Consider the following 21,597-nt stretch of genomic DNA (forward strand, 5'->3'; position numbering starts at 1 on the left):
AGTGTGCAAACTCCTTGCAATCCACATTCCACTTTGCTTAATTATCTCTGCTTGTGGAAAATATGACCAGTCCTGAGTAGAGAGGGTCAATTACTTCCCCATGCTGTGGTGAATAGCCAGTCGGGACTTGTGGTGTTGATGAAGCACTGCAGCCTGGACTGATACAATAGGTAGGAAACACAGGCTGGCAATGACCTTCATCTTCATAGGTTAGAGGTGTCTAGGTAATGGCACATGGCTAATATCCTGCATTCAGATGTCACTGCTCTCTGTGGCCACTGACATAGTTAACTTTCTTATGAATGTACTGTTGCTCATGAGCAGAAGTGTGGCTCTATTCTTTTAGAATCTATTGGCATAAGGCCTCATTCACTCCTCTTACTGAGTGTGTGGACAACTCAGATTGCTTCTGATACAAATTCTACAGCACAGCTCAGGCAGCAGGCCAACCAAGAATGGCAGCCAACACCCTGGTAAAGGGGGAATAACTTGGTCCTCAGCCAAAGCGGCAGGTGGATGTATTTAGTCATCTCAGGGAGTCTCAAGTCCAGAATGCAACAGTAAATGCAACAATACTCCAAGCAATTACCTGATGGATGATGTCCAGCATTTGGATAGCAGTGCCAGATTTACTTCTGTGTATTGTGCAAAATGACTGTGTTTCTGCAATTTCAAATCCACTTGCAAAGGTACTCGTTACAGTTTTATTCTGGTGTACCTAGAATAGGTGCTTGCTGGAGATTCATTTTAAATTCTCAGGAATCTGAAACCCTTCCTACACCAAGACTCTACCATACATTCCTTTGTCACATCCTCCAACTTTTACTGTCAATAAGGTCAAAGTTATCGAGACATAAAATCCCTTCAGCGCACCATGACCATCAAGCACCTATGTGCTATAATCTTAAGACTATTAGACCATCAGATATAGGAGCAGAATGAGGCTATTTGGCCCATCAAGTCTGCTCTGCTATTCAATCATGGCTGATCCTTTTTTCCCCTCCTCAGCCCCACTCCCTGTGATCTTAGTGCTGTGTCCAATCCAGAACTTATCAATCTCCACCTTAAATACACCCAACGATCTGACCTCCACAGCTGCCTGTGGTAACAAATTCCACAAATTCACCACCCTCTGGCTAAAGAAATATCTCCCCATCTCGGTTTAAATGGGCACTCCTTTATCCTAAGGCTGTGTCCTCTTGTGCTAGGTTCCCCCATCATAGGAAACATCCTCTCCATATCTACTCTGTCTAGGCCTTTCAACATTTGAAAGGTTTCAGTGAGATCAACCGCCATCCTTTTAAATCGCAATGAGTACAGACCCAGAGCCATCAAATGTTCGTCGTATAATAACCCTTTTATTCCCAGAATCATCCTTGCGAATCTCCTCATAATCTTTTCCAATACCAACACATCTTTTCTTAGAAAATAAGCCCAAAACTGTTCACAATACTCAAGTAAAGGCCTCACCAGTGCCTTATAATCCTCAACATCATATCCCTCCTCTTATGTCCTAGACCTCTTGAAAGGAATGCTACCATTGCATTTGCCTTCCTTAACACCGACTCAACCTGCAAGTTAACCTTTAGGGTGTGCCGCACAAGGACTCCTAAGTCCCACTGCATCTCAGATTTTTGGATTTTCTCCCCATTAAAGTGCATGACCATGCATTTTCCAACATTGTATTTCATTTGCCACCTTTTTGCCCATTCTCCTAATCTGCCTAAGTCCTTCTGCAGCCTTTCTGTTTCCTCAACACTACTTGCCCCTCCACGAATCCTTGTATCATCTGCAAATTTGGCAACAAAGCTATCTATTCTATCATCTTAATCTTTGATATACTGCATAAAAAGAAGCGGTCCCAACACCTACCCTTGTGGACCACCACTAGTCACTGGCAGCCTACCAGAAAAGGATCCTTTTATTCCCACTCGCTGCCTCCTACCAATCAGCCAATGTTCTAACCATGCCAGTAACTTTCCTGTAATACCATGGAATCTTAATTTGATAAGCAGCTTATATTTGACACCTTGTCTAAGGCCTTCTGAAAGTCCAAATATACAACATCCACTGCATTCCCTTTATCAATCCTACTTGTAATCTCCTCAAAGAATTCCAACAGGTGCGTCAGGCAGGATTTTCCCTTAAGGAAACCATGCTGACTTTGTCCTATCTTGTCTTGTCTCACCAAGTGCTCCATCACCTCATCCTTAACATTGACTCCATCATCTTCCCAACCACTGAGGTCAAGCTAACTGATCTATAATTTCCTTTCTGCTGCTGCCCTCCTTTCTTACAGAGTAGAATGACATTTGCAATTTTCCATGCCAGAGTCCAATGATTGTTTAAAGATCATTTCTAATGCCACCACAACCTCTACCGCTACCTCTTTCAGACCCTAGGTCCAGGTGAATTATGCACCTTTAGGTTTTTCAGCTTTTTGAGCACCTTCTCCCTTGTAATAGTAACTGTACTCATTTCTCTTCCCTCACACCCTTCAACACCTGGCACACTGCTAGTGTTTTCCACAGTGAAGACTGATGCAAAATACTCATTTAGTTCTTCTGCCATCTTCTTTTGCTTTGTTATATGCCTTCTCTTTTGCTTCTACATTAACTTTGACTTCCCTTGTCAGCTACCGCTGTACTATTTCACCATTTGAGTATTTCTTTGTTTATGGAATAAATCTATCCTGCACATTCCTCATTTTTCACACCATTGCTGCTCTGTTGTCATCCCTGCCAGAATCTCCTTCCAACTTACTTTGGCCACGTCCTCTCATCCCACTGTAATTTCCTTTACTCCACTGAAATACTGCTACATCCAACTTTACTTTCTCCCTATCAAATTTCATGTTGAACTCTATCATATTGTGGTCACTACTTCCTTCACCTTAAGCTCCCTAATCGCCCCCAGTTCATTACATAACACCCAATCCAGTATAGCTGATCCCCTAGTGAGCTCAACGACAAAGCTGCTCTAATAAGCCATCTCGTAGGCATTCAACAAATGCCTAGGAGATTCATTACCAACTTGATTTTCCCAATCTACATGCAGGTTAAGTCTCCCATGACTATCATAACAATGCTTTTTTGACATGCCTTTTCTATTTCCTGTTGCATTTTGTAGTCCACCTCCCAGTTATTGCTTGGAGGTCTGTATATAACTGCCATGAGGGTCCTTTTACCCTTGCAGTTTCTTAACACAACCCACAAGGATTCATCATCTTCCAATCCTATGATACAACTTTTTAATGATTTGTTGCTATTCTTTATCAGCAGAGACATGCCACACATTCTGCCTACCTTCCTAACCCTCCATCACAATGTGTAACCTTGGACATTCAGCTGCCAACTACAGCCATCTTTCAGCCACAGTTCAGTGATAGCTGCAACATCATACCCAACAATCTGTAAAGGTGTAACAAGGTCATCCACCGTATTTCTTATACTCTGTGCATTGAGATATAACACTTTGAGTACTATATTTGCTACCCTTTTTGATTCTGCATCCCTAATGCACTGATACTAGCCTAGCTGGCTATAATTTTGTCCTAACATCTGCTTGCATTTCCTCACTGCTTGACTGCACGTTATCTTTGCTTTTTAACATCCATCCTATCCTGAGTCCCTTCACTTCGGCTGTTACATGAATTCCATTTATTTTTCAATGTTCTTGCCATGAACCTACATGAGGGGCAACTTAAAATAGTCAACTCACCAACCAAAATTTGGCATATATGAAGAAAGCAGAACACCCCAGGGGGAAACACTCAGTCACAGGGAGAAGTTGCAAACTCCAAAAACCCAGCAACCAAGGTCAGGATTGAACCTAGGGCTCTGTGAGGCAGAGGTGTTAACTGCTGCACCATTGGGTTGCCTAGAGTTTGCTATCATGGTGGTCTTCTATTTTTAGCCACCTCTCAAGCATCTGAAATTGTAATTTCTAGTCTTTAGCTCTATTGGGGTTATGTAGAATTACTGTAAGTTGAAACCTAATGTTGTTCAAATAAAATTCTTTCAAACTCTGTCAGATGTACTTGTCTTTTAAGATGAAACAAATTTAGATCCTCTCTGAGTAATTGTTTCAGCACACAGTGGCAGCTTTGTTATATGTTAAAATTCATCTACTGTTTTATAATTAGTTCAAATAATGGGTGGTGTTGGGGACTAAGGCAATTCCTTGATTAAAGGAATGGTTGACCTTTGGGAATGAATCGTGCCTGCAGTAGGATTTGAAATGTCAGGACAATTAGCTGGTTGTGAAAAGCTGCTGATAATTCTCTTTCATATTCTCCAAAGGGAATTTCGGACCCTGGTAATTGAAATGGTCTTAGCAACCGATATGTCTTGCCACTTTCAACAAATCAAAGCTATGAAACATTCCTTGCTACAGCCAGAAGGGTGAGTCATCATTTGGCAGAAGTTTCCACTCTCAGTCATTTTTAATAAGTTGTATTAATGCTAATATATGCTTTTTCTCTTTCATTTCTAGCTATAATTAAATAGATTAGCTTTATCGTATACGGCTGTCGCATCTCAGGGGCAGAGAAAATTTGTGTTCAATTTCTAAACTCAGATTTTAATTCAACATTTCCCTGGTGATAAATATGCATAGATTTCAGCTACTCCAGGGTACCCCGCTACTAATTGCTGAACAGTGCCTCGAAAAGTGACAATGCTTCAGGAAACTTAACAAAACCACTCACACCTTATCATTACTTTACTCTAAGGTCTTAAATTTTGGAGTGAAGTATTCAACAATGGTCGGTAGTGTTAACCGTCAGAATGTTAATCTATAAAAATGGATGTTTTCTGATGCTTGCATTCCCTTCTTTCTACAATATATATTAACAAACATGCTATAAAATTTAATAAGATTTATGACATCATGCTTGAATTGCATGAGGAAGCAGAATGGACAAGTATCCACAATGAACAAATTTAATGAAATCAATATGTTGAATGTGAACGACCTGCCTTGTATTGGGTGTTGTTGAACACAGTGCTTTGCCTTATTACATTGAGTTACCTTTGCATAAAAATTTCTCTGAACAAGAATATTCATTGCACAAGAATAAATGTACTCTAGAATAAATAATAAATCTTTATATTTGGGGACAATACATTCTGCAGTGTTAACTTGTGCTTTTTAAAACCCATAGAACTATTTGACACACATGTGGTCCCCCCCCCCAACAGGCTATTATGCCCTTCCACTGGGCTTCCCTATCTGACCCAGCCACAGCTCTCCAACACTTGACTGTGTCCTTCTGCACTGAGCCATTGTGTGGGCTGCACAAGCTTCAGTGCACCTACTGCACGTACTCCTGTAACCTAGAAGGTGCCAGTGGGCAGCATCTCCTCACGGACATCTTACTGAGCCGATCCTTCACGGACGTCTTGCCGTGCCGATCATCATGGACGTGTCGCCGTGCTGATCTCTCACGGACATGTCGCCGTGCTGATCTCTCACGGACATCTCACCATGCCGGCAGTCCAGCAAGTTTCGGGTAAACTACAGAGCGTCTTTCACTGAGTTGATGATCCTCCAGCAGCAGCAGTCTTGATGGATGTAAAGAGCCCATAAAGCAAAGAGCCCTCTATTAAGCAGCAGCTAGGGATGAACTGGGTCACGGACCCTTGCATCCTTCTCTATACCTTCTTTACAAACTCACAAACTCCAAAGAGAACGAAGTTTACTTTGAAGTTTTAAAAGTATGTTGAGTTACAAAGAGCTTTACAGTATCAAACCTATATCAGCTTCCCTTTTTGACCATATGACTGTAAGATCTGAGGACTCCATCAGTCAAGGTTGACCATGGAGATTGCATCCTAGCTGTCTAGCCTGGGCTGTACGATACTGAGAGCAACCTGTTGCCCATGTAGCAAGATCTCCCTCTCCACGCATCTGATGAACCCAAAGAAACAGCAGAGGTTGATACCGTTTGGTACCAGCAGTGTTGCAGGAATTGCCAGTTAGCACCGAACTCAAGGTAGGACTCCGCTGGGGACTCCAGCTCTCGATTTTTCCTTTGGGGTTTAAGCCTGAAGCCTTCCCCATGAGTGGGTATAGCCGCAAGTCAGTGGAAGTTTAAGATCAGAGTTTTCCTTGTCTTAGATGAGCTGCCAACCACAACTGCTTGAAGTGATGATTTAAGGACCCAGTAACCCACCTTTGCTCCTTCTCCTATCTGTAGAAACGTTTCTGTCAGGCTCAGTAGCTAAGCTACACGTGAAGGCCAGCAGCTGGACTTGGTTGTCAGAAGCTATATGAGGCGCACGCCATTGGAAGCATTTAATATTTTATATATATAGTGCAACGCTGGGGGGCATGGTCGATTATTGGCGGGAGGGGGGAGTTCCACTTCATTTATTGTTACGCTTTAACTTGGGTTATACAGTTATAGCTTGTATATTTGTGGGTCACCCTGACTGTAACTGGGGTGTATGATGGTCACCTCCCCCATCTGGAGAGACTGGTTGGGTTCACTCTCCCAGTCATGGTGCCCAGTCTGTTTGTGTTTATCACAATAAAACGGTTGCTGAGTTCAACGAGCTTCCTCGTCCGTTATTATGGACCAAATATTCGCCACATTGGTGTCAGGAATGGAATGTGGGAGATTGAACAGCTACGACGTCGGACAGAGAGCCTTAAACCCGGGTAATAAGACGAGGGACCGAGCAGTATGTCTCCCCACACACCCACAGGCAGGGCTCAAGCAGACGAGACCCGGAGGGAGGACCTGGGAACCGAGCGTTGTGCCTTCCCAGGGAGCCCCAATGGAGCGAGTGTACCCAGGCTCCTCAACCCGGGGGACAGAGCGGAACCTCACCTGGCGCATGACACAACGGGTGGAGCCCCACCGAGACAGCGGTGCACCGTGCCCCAGCACTGGAACGAGATGCCCTGTGGGCCCTCCTCGACCTAACGCCGGCGGAGCTGCGTGACTACAGGGCCCTCGTAGTGGTGTTGGAGCGGCGTTTCGAGCAGAGGCCGTTGGCGGAAGCAATGAGGGAAGAACTGTGGAGCAGACGGCGCCGTATGGGAGGAAGCCTGGGGGCACTAGCAGCTGATCTCCGCCACTGTGCTCGGCATGACCACCCCGGCCCTAGTTCCCTCCCGCGGCCCAGGAAGAACTTTCCCTCCACGCCTTTGTAAAGGCGCTGACGCCAAAGCACCTTCGGCAGCATGTTCGCCTGACGTCGCCATCATCGCTGGACGAGGCGGAGAGGGAGGGCAGAAGCAATTTTAGCCTCTCAAGGTGTTTCAGCGTCGCCCCCCACCAGCGAGCCCGGGCTTGTGTCACCGAGGCTGAGGAGGAGCCCGTCAGACAAGTCCGACTAGCGCCGCGGGCTATGAAATGATCTCTGCTACCGGTGTGGTGAGGCCGGTCATTTGGCCCGGGACGACCCCGCCCCAGCACCACGCCACAGCTCAGAAGCAGCAGAACCCCTCCGGGCGGGCCGTTTGGGTGAAGAGCAAGGCTTACACGTTGATGCCTGCGTGCTGGAGGGCATCAGGTGCCGTATGTTGGTGGACACGGGGTCAACCATCACTACCATCTGTCCCGGTGTCCTCCCCAGCACGGACCAGCCATCCCCGCCTCGGTGGACAACGGCAGCGGTCCGTGACTGTGCGGCGATGTGAGGGAAGAGGAGGTTGTGCATCGCAGTGGACACGAGGTGTGACTCGCCGACATCCGAGAGTCCTGACTCATCGGCCTGGACCTGCTGTCCCACTAGAGGCCCGTGTGGATGTGTCCGGGGCAACACTCTACCTCGGTGCTGAAACCGTGGCTCTTCGGCGGGGCAGCTCCGGGAAGCGGTCCCAGTGGGAGCAGTAACCACACCGGTTTCACAGCAGCCCGGGGCAGGGCAGTACACCCGGCAGCGGCCCAACGCAACACCGCTGAACCAGGAGCAAGTGACGGTGACGCCGGCGACCACCTCCCCACCACGGACCAGCAGTGCGCAGCGAACAGGTGAGCGATCCGATGTTGGCCCGGGTGAGGGAATGGCTGAGTGTGGGACGACGGCCGGAGTGGGCAGAGGTCTTTGCCCTGGACCCAGAGACCAAAGCCCTGTACTTGCAGTGGGGAACGCTGGAGGTCCCCGACGGATTGCTGTTCAGGTGGTGGCAGTTGTCCGATGGTGACCGACATCTCCTGAAGCTGGTCTCCCAGGGGTTCTGCGTCATGGTGCTGCTGTCGGTGGACGGGCTGGTGGGGCCCGGCCATTTCGGGGTCACAAAGACGCTGGGGCAGGCTGCATGAACGCTTCTACTGGCCTGGGTACAGGCAGGACGTTGCGACGCTTCCACATTCCAGAAAGGGCTGGGCCGCCGGTCTAGGGTGCCAATGCAGCAGTTCCTGGTCAGGGCCCAGCATGGATCTACTGCCCCTCCCGGAAGAAGGGACTAACCCCCGGGCTTGGAAGCCACTGGAAGGGGCCGGGAGAGGAGCTCGACCGCATCTCCGATGTGGTATATCGGGTGCTGTTGCCTGAGCGGCGGAAGGCCGTCGTGCTATACTGGGACCCACTGGTACCGTGTCAGCCCTTGGCCACCACTAACCCGGCGATGCTGAAGGAAGGAAGTGATACTGGGTGTCCTGCCTCTTGCCTCACACAAACAGGCGGCAGTGTCGACACCCACCGGAACTTTAGGACTTTGTTGTGGACTCTGGGGTTCCCGGGTATAGGTGACCCCTTGTGTGGGGGTAGTGTGACGCCCTGAGGGGAGGGGTCATGGTCGACAGCCTACCACTGCATTTTTAATGACCAGTATTGTTTATTGTTCTTGTGTTAAAATGCTTCTGTGGGATTATGGTGGGAGTTCCTGTTCATTTATTGTTACATTTTAGCTTGGATTATACAGTTATTCGCTTGTATATTTGTGGGTCACCCTGATTGTAACTGGGGTGTGTGATGGTCACCTCCCCCATCTGGAGAGACTGGTTGAGTTCACTCTCCCAGTCATGGTGCCTGTCTGTTTGTGTTTATAATAAAAAAGCCGTTGTTGAGTTCAACAAGCTTCCTCGTCTGTGGGCCCAATGCTTACCAATATATATACTATATAAATAAAAAATAATATGTAACATAATTTAATGAGCCTGTCCCCATTACCACCCCGGCCATAACAACCTTAAGGAACCAAAGACCATAAGATATAGGAGCAGAATTAAGCCATTTGGCCCATTGATCCTGCTCCCTCATTTCATCATGGCCAATCCAATTTTCCTCTTGGCCCCAATCTCCTACCTTCTCCCCATATTCCTTCTTGCCCTGACCAATCCAGAATCTATCAACCTCTGCCTTAAGTGTACAGTAGCGTGCAAAAATTTGGGCACCCCGGTCAAAATTTCTGTTACTGTGAATAGCTAAGCGAGTAAAAGATGAACTAATTTCCAGAAGGCCTAAAGTTAAAGATGACACATTTCTTTAATATTTTAAGCAAGAAAACATTCTTATTTCCATCTTTTACAGTTTCAAAATAACAAAAAGGGAAAAGGGCCTGAAGCAAAAGTTTGGGCACTGTATGGCAGTACTTAGTAACACCCCCTTTGGCAGGTAGCACAGCTTGTAAACGCTTTTTGTACCCAGCTAAGAGTCTTTCAATTCTTGTTTGTGGGATTTTCACCCATTCTTCCTTGCAAAAGGCTTCTAGTTCTGTGAGATTCTTGGGCTGTCTTGCATGCATTGTTCTTTTGAAGTCTATCCACAAATTCTCGATGACATTTAGGTCAGGGGACTGTGAGGACCATGGCAAAACCTTCAGCTTGCGCCTCTTGAGATAGTCTATTGTGGATTTTGAGGCGTGTTTAGGTTCATAATCCTGTTGTAGACTCCATCGTCTTTTCACGTTTGGCTTTTTTACAGACGGTGTGAAGTTTGCTTCTAGAATTTGCTGGTATTTAATTGAATTCATTCTTCCCTCTATCAGTAAATGTTCCCCGTGCTACTGGCTACAACACAAGCCCAAAGCATGATCAATCCACCCTCATGCTTAACAGTTGGAGAGGGGTTCTTTTCATGAAATTCTGCAACCTTTTTTCTCCAAACATACCTTTGCTTATTGCAGCCAAAAAGTTCTAGTTTAACTTCATTGGTCCACAGGAGTTGTTTCCAAAATGCATCAGACTTGTTTAAATGTTCCTTTGAACCTTTTGAATAGAATGGTTTGGAAGTGAAATTGACCTGGATGGTTCTTTTTCTGCAACTATTGTTGATTTCTGCTTTAAACTTACAAGATTTAACATAGGAAGAAAAATTTACTTTGCAAACTTTATTCCACTCATTGCTGGTGTAGCCAGTGCATTTGGTATTTAGGTCTAAGGTAGGAGCTGGGCACAGGAGTGCAGATGGAACAAGGGGACAGGAATGCGGTTAGATGCAACGATGGAGTTGGGCCCTGGAATGGTTAGTTTTTTGACTAGAGCTGAAGTCAGGGACTAGGAACACAGTTTGTCAAAGAGCCAGAGCTGGGAACTGGAGAATGTGATTAGTTGTGCAGCAAGAGTGGGTGATATCCTTGGGTGTGCAGCCAGAACCAAGAACTGGGAATGTAGTTGTGGGTGCTATCAAATTGGGGTCAGAGATGAGGTTAAGTGTGCAGACAGATAAAGGTTGAGGATGTGGTTTGATGTGTGTTCAGAGTTGGGAGTCGGGAAAGGGATAATGTATGGAGGAGGAACCAGGGATTGACATGTGTCTGGATGCTGGGGTTGGCAACCTTAGCAGAGCTGGGCGCGTGTGCAGGAAGGTGGTGAGATGCCAGGAGGAAGGAGTGGCAAGTGCTGCCATACTTGAACCCACATGTGTGTGGATGAGTGAACAAGAGTGCACATACCAGGCAGCACCTAATCACATAAACACTAATGTGTGAGCAGAGCCACATGACTCTGGTAATCTACACCATGACAACAACCAATGACTGCTGGACTGATCCCTGTCTAATTCATTCTGTACTTTACTTAAACCTGGCCCTACAATTGAATCATTCACTGTGAAGAGTGTGTCAAACAAGGTCGTGTCTTTTACCTCCAGTTCATCTTTATTGTTGCAATTTCTCCTTCAACAAACATTCAGCATTCCCTCTGTGGTGACTGGACTCCTGGACAAAGGTGGCCTAAACCTCAGTGGTTGAGCTACAGTTTGCAGACCACATGTTGAATGTATACACACACAGGCTCACTTTCATGCTGTCTCTCACATTTTCACAAAAGCTTATAGAAAAGTGGGCCTTACATTTAGTGCCCACAAGACCAGAGTCATCTATCAACCTGTACCACACTGCCATCCAACAATGAAGGTTCCCAGCAAAACCTTGAAGAACATAGGCCATTTCCCATATCTCAGGAGCAACCTCTTAGCTAAAGCAGATATTTATGATGAAATCCACCAACTCAGCTTTTGATCAACTGAGATCAAGGTTATTTGAAGATCAAGATCACACGCTGGAGTGGAAGGATGGAAGTCATCGTCTACTTGCAGATTTTTGCGGTTTAAACAGTGAATGAGCACAACTCAAGTAATATCTTTGGTTACTTGTATTCACCATCAGAGTTGAATCAAGGGTATTATAACTATAACTAAAGTGCAAAAGAAACATTTTATATGCAAAGAAACATGCATTTTTTAAATATTTAACAGGAAAAATACAGACAATAGATTAATGTTATTATTTACTTCTGTACCTTTGACCAGAATTGGATTGATTTTCCACTCATTGAATCCATGATTTGTGTTCTCATCATCAATCTAAAATTCATCACAATTTACATAACTTGTATTCTTTAATTGGTGACTTGGCAGCCTTCTGCAGCCTATAACTCTTGGCATCATGTCGATTTTGCAGGATTGATAAGCCAAAGGCCCTGTCACTTTTGCTGCACACAGCTGACATTAGCCATCCTGCTAAAACTTGGGACATGCATTATCGCTGGACAATGGCTTTGTTGGAGGAGTTCTTCAGACAGGTACTAATTCAGCTGAGGTTACTCTAATGAACTGTTGTTCTTTGATTTGAATGCCCTTGGGTGTGATTTTGACATATGCATGGATCCCCCAAAGGACAATTATTGTTTTTAAATAGTGACCATATTTAATGACTCTGATACGGGATTCTGGTACCAAATGATCCATATGACATATATACTCTGCATAGTTAGAGGGTGAACAAAGGCTTTGAAAACCTTTGGTACTTGAATCAGAATCAGGTTTAATATCACTGGCATATGTCATGAAAATTGTTGTTTTGCAGCACATTGCAATACATAATAAAACACTATAAATTACAAAAAGTATATGTAAATATTAAGTTGTGCAAAAAGAGAGGGAAAATATTGAGGTAGTGCTCATGGATTCATTGTCCATTCAGGAATCTGATAGTGGAGAGGAAGAAGCTGGTCCTAAAACACTGAGTGTGAGTCTTCAGGCTCTCCTTCTTGATGGTAGCAATGAGAAAAGGGCATTCCTGGGTGATGGATGCCACCTTTTTGAAGTATCACCTTTTGAAGGAGTCCTTAATGCGGGTGCTCTTCAAGGAGCTGGCTGAGTTTACAACTTGCTGCAGCTTATTTCAATCCCCTGCAGTGCCCACCCACCACACCAGACAGTGATACGGCCAGACAGAATGCTCTCCACAGTACATCCGTAGAAATTTGCAAGTATCATTGGTAACATACCAAATCTCCTCAAAAACCTAATGAAATATAGCCATTATTGTGTCTTCTTTGCAACTGCATCAATATGTTGGGCCCAGGATAGATGTTCAGAGATGTGGACGCCTAGGAACTTGAAACTGCTCACCTTTTCCACTGCTGATCCCTTGATGAAAACTGGTGTGTCATTGGCAGATTTATAAACTGCTTTTGAGCTGTACCTAGCCGCACTGTCGTGGGTGTAGAGAGAAAAGAGCAGCGGGCTAAGCACGCATCCCTGAGGTGCGCCAGTGTTGATTGTCAGTGAGGAGGAGGTTTTATTTCTGATTCGTATAGACTGTGGTCTCCTGGTGAGGAAGTCAAGGAAGTTGCAGAAGCCCAGGTTTTGGAGCTTGTTGATTGCAAGTATGATTGTAATGAACGCTGTAGTTATTAAACGGCAGTCTGACGTAGGTATAACTATTGTCCACGTAATCCAAGGCTGAGTACTGAGCAGTGCAATTGGATCCACTCTAGACCTGTTGTGGTGGTAGGCAAATTGCAGTGGGCAGGAGTTAATTCTGACCATGAGCAACCTCTCAATGCACTTCATCACAGTAGATGTGTGCTGCTGGGTGATAGTAGTTGAGGCCTGCCCTTTATGGGCACTGGTAGAATTGTTGCCCTTTTGAAGCCAGTGGGAACCTACGACTGCAGCAGTGAGAGACTGAAGATGTCTTTGAACACTGCCGCCAGTTGAACTCCCTCCATACGGTCAGAGGGACAATGTGCAAACTCCACGCAGACCACACCTGGGGTCAGGACTGAATCTGCCTCCCTGGTGATGTGAGACAGCAGTTCCATGAGTTATCCAGTACGCCATCTCAGTGCTTTAAATAGTGCAGCATGGTGTGTTCCGTCAATATTAACCCTTCTGCAGAACGATGCAGAGCGCAAAGGCCAAGGTACCATGGAGCATGTGTCAGGCCTGTATGGTCTATGTGCAAAGAAAAGCGTGTAGGTTATGACTGGTAGCCATAGAGGAGGAGCACGGTAGTCATGGCATTGGTCAGGAACTTGAGGGGCTAGTAAGATCAGGGGCGATGGATAAAGTCAGCTGATTGGGGAGGTTTTCGGCAGTTGAAGCAAGATTTCAGCAAGAAATACATTTTGGAGACTGGATGTTTAATTAAATTTAAGGGTGTGAGTTGAACTAGCAATCAACTTCTAGGGGTAAGTGCTGTGTTAATAACTGAGTTAGCAGGTTAATCATGGGAAGGTGCTAGTAACAGCTGGAGGTGCCATCGGGGTCCTGTGGGCCCATGAACGTGAGCTTATCTATCTAGATAGATAAATACTGCAGATACTTTATTGATCCCTAAGGAAATTACGATGTCACAGAGCATAACAAGTGCACAGATATACAAATATTAGAAGAGAAGTAAGAAAAAATAAAAAAAATGATCTCAAACAGTCTAACAGAAGGGGGGGGGGTCATCACTTTCTCAGCTATAGGTTGATTCATTCTAGAGCCTAGTGGCTGAGGGTAAGAATGACCTCATATAGTGCTCTTTGGAGCAGCACAGTTGCCTTAGTCTGTTAATAAAAGTGCTTCTCTGTTCAGCCAATGTGGCATGCAGAGGGTGAGATATGTTGTCCAGAATTGCCAGGATTTTCCACAGGGTCCTTTGCCTCCGGTTTGTCCAGTTCGACTCCTGTAACAGAGCCAGTTTTGCACTATTGTAATCAAAATACAAGATTGAATGAAGTATCCCAAGAACCAGAAGGATGATGAAAATGTCCTTAAACAGATTAATGTCCATTGTTATTTCACAGTATTGCTAGCCAGTACAAAAAATAAATGAAAGGAACATGGTATATAGCGTTAAGACAAACAAACACACGGAGCTACTATAACGTGCTGCCACCTCACCGCACGGCACACACACAGTCCTGGGCTTGTTCTCAGTGACTTGAGTCAAGTCTGGTCTGCTGCTGTGTGGGTGCATGTGCTGCTACCGGTAGACAATAGATAATAGGTGCAGAAGTAGACCACTTGGCCCCTCGAGCCTGCACCGCCATTCTGAGATCATGGTTGATCATCTAGTGAACATCACTGGTAGAGCGGCAGGCCATGAATATAATGCTCTCATGGAATGGCACTGTGCACATCTCAGTATCCCACAGAGTGGTGCAAAAGTCACATAGAGACACTCCTATGATAACTTCCTGATTTTTTTTTCCTTGAACCGAAACTTTTTTTCATAGAAATTGAAAAATGAGACGTTGAAACTTTGCAATTGTATGGCACAGTAGTGCAGTGGTTAGTGTGCCATTATCACAATGCCAGCATCCTGGGTTCATTTCCCGCTGCTGTACCTTCTCCCCATGACCTGGTGAGTTTCCTATGGCAGTTCTGGCTTCCTCCCACATTCCGAAGATGTACGGGTTCCAGGGTTAATTAGTCACATGGATGTTATTGGGAAGCAAAGGCTCATTGGGCCGAAAGGGCCAGATGCTGTGCTGTATTTCTAAAATAAAATATGAACAATATTTCTGGAGTAGGGGTGATTCCAGAGTTTAATTTTGCATTTACATTACAGACCATCATTTCTTGATTGTATTTTTTTTGTCATATCCAGGGTGACAAAGAGGCTGAATTGGGACTTCCGTTTTCTCCACTCTGTGATCGTAATTCAACCATGGTGGCCCAGTCCCAAATAGGTAAGACTCTCAAGTTCAGTGGTGTTTTTGTACGGCAGAGGGGTCATCCAACAAGTTATGGGCTAATTACAGTGTATGGAGCAGCTTCTTCAAGGTCTAAAATATTGCCAATAATTTATAACATAACTTAGTCTCGGCCCGAAACGTTGACTGTACCTCTTCCTAGAGATGCTGCCTGGCCTGCTGCGTTCACCAGCAACTTTGATGTGTGTTGCTTAGTCTGCTAACATTAGCTTTCTCCACCAGTGCAGTACCTAAATGATTGTGCGGTCCCCAAGGATCAGGTGCACAATCGACAGCTGAATATGGAATTGGTATTTTGATTTAAGTCTCCCAGCTCCGGAGAATGGACCTATAAACAGTTCATATTCTCCTCACAGTACCCTGAAAGGTGAAACTGGTTGTTTCAAAGGTATCTAGAGTAGCAATGGAAAAATCCACAAAAATCAGATTTAATATGTACATTTGTGGTTGGCGACCTGTGTTAAGACTTTACTGGACAGAAATTCTTTAAATGCTCACTGTTTCATTCAGCCATTGTAGGAATTTTTGTAGAATTTGTTTGGAACTTATATTTTCTTTACATTGGTAAATGCAGTGGGATCATCTTGCATCTGCCTCACTGCTGTTAAATATGTTTGTGAAGGTGAGAAGTAAGAACTATTGCTTTGTGACAAGTGAACAAAAGATCTGTGGAGTTAATGGCACACAATTGTAAATATCATCCAATTTACTTCCAGTGCTGAGAATTGGCAATGAAGGAACGTTATGGGAATCCTGCACATATTTTTTGCCCATTCATTTTCGAGGATGAGGATTCACAGAGTGCCTCAAAATTGTTCCACTCGGAAGTATTTCTGTGATACACTTGCCACTGTTTTCCAGACTAAGTTTAAACTTAGCTTATTCACATTCTTTAGTAGGAACCGTTTGACTGAAGTTGGCCAGGCCCTCGGTGAGAATGCCCTGCACACCAGCTTGGTTTTCTATACATGAGTAGATCTCCAAGATATGGAGGGTTTGGGAGGGGGGAATTACCAGGATGCTGCTGGATTAGAGGACATGTTCTATAAGGAGAAGCTGGACAAACTTGTTTTTTTTTCTTTCTGAAACAGCAGAGGCTGAGTGGAAACCTGATGGAAGTTTTATCAGATTATGAGAGGGACAGATAGAGTAGACAGCGGTATTTTTCTCCCACAACATTGTGGGCCAAAGGGTGTATTCCTGTACCTGTGTTCTATGTTCCAAGTTCTTTTGTGGGTGGGACGTTGAAGTGAGTAGAGCCATCCACAACCAAGGCACACCTGTGATAAACTTGATAGTATGCTGCGCCCCTTGAGTTAGCAGCTGTCAAACACAGTGAATGTTTCTGACATTGGTGGGAGAGTCTAAAACCAGAGGATACAGCCTCAGAATAGAACAACATCCATTTAGAATGGAGATGGCGAGGAATTTCTTTAGCCAGAGTATGGTGAATCTGTGGAATTTGCTGCCTTAGGCAGCTGTAGAGGCCAAGTTATTGGGTGTATTTAACGCAGAAATTGATAGATTCTCAATTAGTCAGGGCATGAAGGGACGTGGTGAGAAGGCAGGAGATTGGAGCTGAGAGAGAATTGGATCAGCCATGATGAAGAGACAGAGCGGACTCACTGGGTCAAATGGCCTCATTCTGCTGCTATATCTGATGGTCTTAAATATTCATGATAATCCACATTAGAACAAATCTGAAGATTAGTTTAAAATACTGTATTTAAAAATAGAAATAAACAAAAAACCTTAAATTAACACCAATTTTATTATATCCTGAAATAGTACCACGTTAACTATCTACCTCCACTAAATCCTACTGGATTCCATGTCAAATCCAATGTTAGAATGTAGTTCTCAAAAATTCACTTGTCAGGAGATATGGCACTTCTGCACTTGTACCTGCATGTTCTGAAACACACACTCAAGATTTTAGGAACAGCTTCTTCCCACTGCCGTCAGATTTCTGAATGGTGCATGAACTCGTGAACACTGCTTCACTATTTTTGCACTAACAGATTTTTAAATATACACAGACACTTCTTTTTGTGATTTGTAGTATATTTTATCTATTGCACTATACTGCTGACACAGAACTACAGATTCCACACACATGCCAGTGATAATAAACCTGATTCTGATTCAGATTCTGTATTTGTGAAAATCCCAAACTTCCTGGCACTTACATAAAGAAATACAGCAGCTGCAGACAGAGCTAATGATATTTTTAATAAAAATGCAACCATTCCACACCTTTATTACACATTCTCAGGTGTAAATTATTAGTGCCAAATATACCTTTCCCTTTTCCAATGCGTAGACAATTATGACACAGCCAAATTCATTTCTGCCCTCCAATTGGAACTAGAAGTGAGGCCATGGACACACAGCACAGAATCTGATTTCTTAACATTCATTTTCAGGACCTGGAGACCATTTCATGGACACCTCCAAATGGTCTTGAAATGTGGTGGAATGTCTCTGGTTGTACTGGTGCAGTCTTATTGGTGAAGGTCCAGTGGGTGTAGTTGGATGTGGAGTTCCAAGGACTTCGAACAACAAAGTGCTGGAGGAGTTCTATCCATGAGGGAAAGAATTGTTGACATTTTTGGTGAAAAGCTTCCATGGGGTTCAAGAGTGAAGAGGGGAGCTCTTTAGTATGAAGAGGAGAGGGGTGTGGTGATAAAAAGATTCAAAGTACATTTATTATCAAAGTATGCGTGCAATAATACAACTCTGAGCTTGTCTTCCCTCAGAGAGCCATGAAACAAAGAAAACCATGGATCACGTTCAAAGAAAAACAAAAACATCAAACCCCCAATCATGCAAAAGGCAAAAGAAAACAAGTGATGAACACAGAATATAAAACATTAAACCACAAAGTCAACAAAAGACCCCAGGAATGTTCAGTTTCAGCTCAGTTCAGTTCAGTTCAATCTAGCGCTGTGTCGCTGGTTTGATCCACAGAGCCAGTCTGCCCCGATCAAAGTCACACAAAATAGCAACATAATAAAAGAGCAACCAGAAACCAGAAACACAGCATAACATAAACTATACAGTTGATTAAACTTTGTGTGGGGGGGGGGGAGAGAGAGAGGGAGAGACATCTGGTGGACTGCAGAGGGGTGGAAGATGGTGGGCAGATTGAACAATGAAGATGTGGTGGAGGGGTAAGTGAGAACAGATGATACATAGAGGTAGACTATAAAAAGAGGCAGGTGGGACCAGCTAGAGGGAGGGACATGAAGGTGGGGACAGCTAGGAGAGTGATAAGCAGGAACATGAAAGGGCTACCGGTGCTAGAATCTGATAAGTAAGGAAAGAGATAATAAGAACCATTAGGGGAGACTTGAATGGCAGATGGAATCAAAACTAGATGGGGGAGGGGGATGCCAGTGTGTGAAATGCTTTCCTACTATAGATGCTGCTCAGAAAACTGAGTTCCTCCAGCAGATTGTTTGTTGCTCCAGATTCCAGAATTTGCTGTTTGTGTCTCATATAGTCATAGAGCACCACAGCATTGAAACAGGTCCTTCAGCCCATCTAGTCTATGTGGAACTGTTACTCTGCCTAGTCCCTGTTGCCTACACCTGGACAATAGCCCTCCATATCTTCCCATCCATGTACTTAACCGAACTTCTTAAATGTTGCAATCGATCCTGCATCCAACACTTCCACTGGCAGCTCATTCCACAAGTGCACCACTCTCTGAGCGAAGAAGTTTCCCCACAGGTTCCCCTTTAATATTTCACCTCTCACCCTTAACCTAAGACCTCTAGCTCTATTCTCACTCAACCTCAGTGGAAAAGGCCTGCTTGCATTTACCCTATCTATACCCCTCATAAGTTTGCATACCTCTATCAAATCTCAGCTCATTTTCATATACTCCAGGGAATGAAATCCTAACCTGTTCAACCTCTCCCTAAATATCATGAGAAACTGGATGAACCTCAACAGGAATGAGAGACTGCACTCCAGTTGGGGTGCACCAGTTCATGCTATACAGCACATTGGATGTGAAATGGGACCACATCATTTAAAAACCGTTTATGTGTAGAATTAGTGCCCAAATATACCTTTCCCTTTTAATGATGTCTGGCAGCGCTGTGCAGCAAACACCCAGCATTCCTCCATTAACACGCTGTATATCTGAGCTGCAGCCCTTAAAATGTATATCTCAATCACCCTACAGTATTACCGAGTGCGTTGGTGGGGTCTCAGTTGAATTGGCTGCAAGGGAAACTGTTCAAGGAAGGAAATGTAAAACCCACGCGCTATCCTTGCTTTATGGACATGACCTTCACACTTCTGTGATTGAGATTGAGAGAAGGAAACATTATCTCATCAGCAGGAACCCTGAACCAAGGTGGAGGCGTTGGCAACAGAGTGGTAAAACATGGAACTATCCAGTTTGACTTGCCACAATGCAGGATGAAAGTCCATAACTTCACTCTAGTGTTTAGAACTGTAGTTCACAAACACAGACTTTAAGCAGTCTCCATTGTGCCACTCACACACCTAGATTTTCACCCCATGTGCATGAACATCAATGCCACTGTGACAACCATTTCTTCACTCTCCTAACTGAGTTACAGCTCTGATCAATTCATAGAATTGAAAGCACACACTTATCACACAGCCTGTTGCAGCTGAATTGTGACAGCCACCCATACTGCGTAACTCTTATGACAATGATACCTTTAGTTGCAGCAGGGATTTAGTTGCAGCACTGACGCTGGGGTGACACTGGTTATAACCCCTTTGCAATAGAGAATGTCATGGGCATAGTATCTACTGGACCTTTAACTGGCCCCCTTGCCCCACTGCAATGAATGTTCTGCTAGAGATCATCCACATGTCCTCCACAGACTTCCGAAGCACATCATTGTCATGCTCTTGTTCTTAATTTCACAATTTCTGCTGCTATCTATTACCAACCTCCACTCCCTCACCAAACAGGAGATTCTGGTCAAAGGAGGTGAAACACAATGTCTCCTTGTGTCTGACAACAGTCAGCACAAACTCAGCTATTGGTACCACAAGGATTCAAGAGACCACATTAGAAGCTTGAGTTTCAGTTGAAGAGACACCCAACTCTACAGGTTGCAAGGAGGCCAGAAAGATTGGAAAGCCATGTGCCAGCCTTTCAGAGAGCTAAGTTTGTACTGTAGATCACTTCTGGTAAGAGGATTGGGGAAGGATACAAAGAATACTGGGGAGATTGATGTGGGCCACATGAAAATGATTGAAACAGAGTCCTGTCTAGATGACAAGAAGTGTGAGATGTCTCTAACTTCTCACAAGAACTTTTCTGCAGCTAAGTGTATTTCTCTCCTGGTATACGTGTAGCCTGTGCTAGCTGCCATTGGCACTTTATGGTGGAATGGCACATGTAAAGACCTGTGGAACAGCATCTGCCTCTTTGAAACACAGATGAAGGCTACTTGGAGCCTTTGTGCTTTAGTGGAGTGATAAGCCACTGCAGTTAGTGGTCTTATCTCTCAGACTACCACTCTGCAATCTCCATTGATTCAGAGTATAAAACCAATCCCTTTACCACACTGATCTGTGCCAAATGCACCCATTTTACATTAATCCCATTTTCCTCATAGTCCCACCAATTCCTCACCAGATTCTACCACTCATCTATTCACTATGGACGATGCACAGTGGTTAATTAACCTACAAACTCACTGGCCTTTGGGACATGAGATGAAACTGGAGAACCTGGAGGAAACATCTGTGATCACGGAGAAACACAGCAAGCTAGCTGGTTAGTGCCCATGGCGGGTCAGCCAGCTCCATCGTGGGCACTAGCCACCCACTATCGATGACATCTTCAAGAAGGAGGCATCCACCATTAAGGATTCTCACCATCCAGGACATGCCGTCGTCTTGTTACCACCGCTGGGGAGGAGGTAGAGGAGGCTAAAGATGCACACTCATTGTTTTAGGAACAGCTTCTTCCTCCCCACCATCAGATTCTGAACGGTCCATGAGCCCATTAACGCTCAGCCTCACTGTTCTGCTCTCTTTTTGCACTACTCATTTATTTTTAATGTATTTCTTACTATAACGTATAATTATTTTGTATGTAGTGCTGCCACAAAACAACGAATTTCACGTCATATGTCAGTGACAATAAACCTGATTCTGAACTCTACTCAAATAGCACCGGAGGTCTGGATTGAAATCACAGTGCTAGA

General features: G+C 44.6%; 1 protein-coding gene across 3 annotated transcripts in view; it reads left to right on the forward strand.

Annotated features, from left to right (window-relative positions):
• Positions 1-21,597, forward strand: part of pde1ca (phosphodiesterase 1C, calmodulin-dependent a) — a 292,700-nt gene that overhangs the window by 177,527 nt on the left and 93,576 nt on the right. For all 3 annotated transcript variants that reach the window (XM_063054745.1, XM_063054754.1, XM_063054738.1), the window contains exons 10-12: positions 4,302-4,403; positions 11,857-11,977; positions 15,283-15,364. In XM_063054745.1, coding sequence (XP_062910815.1) covers positions 4,302-4,403; positions 11,857-11,977; positions 15,283-15,364 — 305 coding nt within the window. The remainder of the gene's footprint in view (positions 1-4,301; positions 4,404-11,856; positions 11,978-15,282; positions 15,365-21,597) is intronic.

Source organism: Mobula hypostoma, chromosome 1, assembly GCF_963921235.1.
Source record: "Mobula hypostoma chromosome 1, sMobHyp1.1, whole genome shotgun sequence".
NCBI classification, from domain to species: domain Eukaryota; kingdom Metazoa; phylum Chordata; class Chondrichthyes; order Myliobatiformes; family Myliobatidae; genus Mobula; species Mobula hypostoma.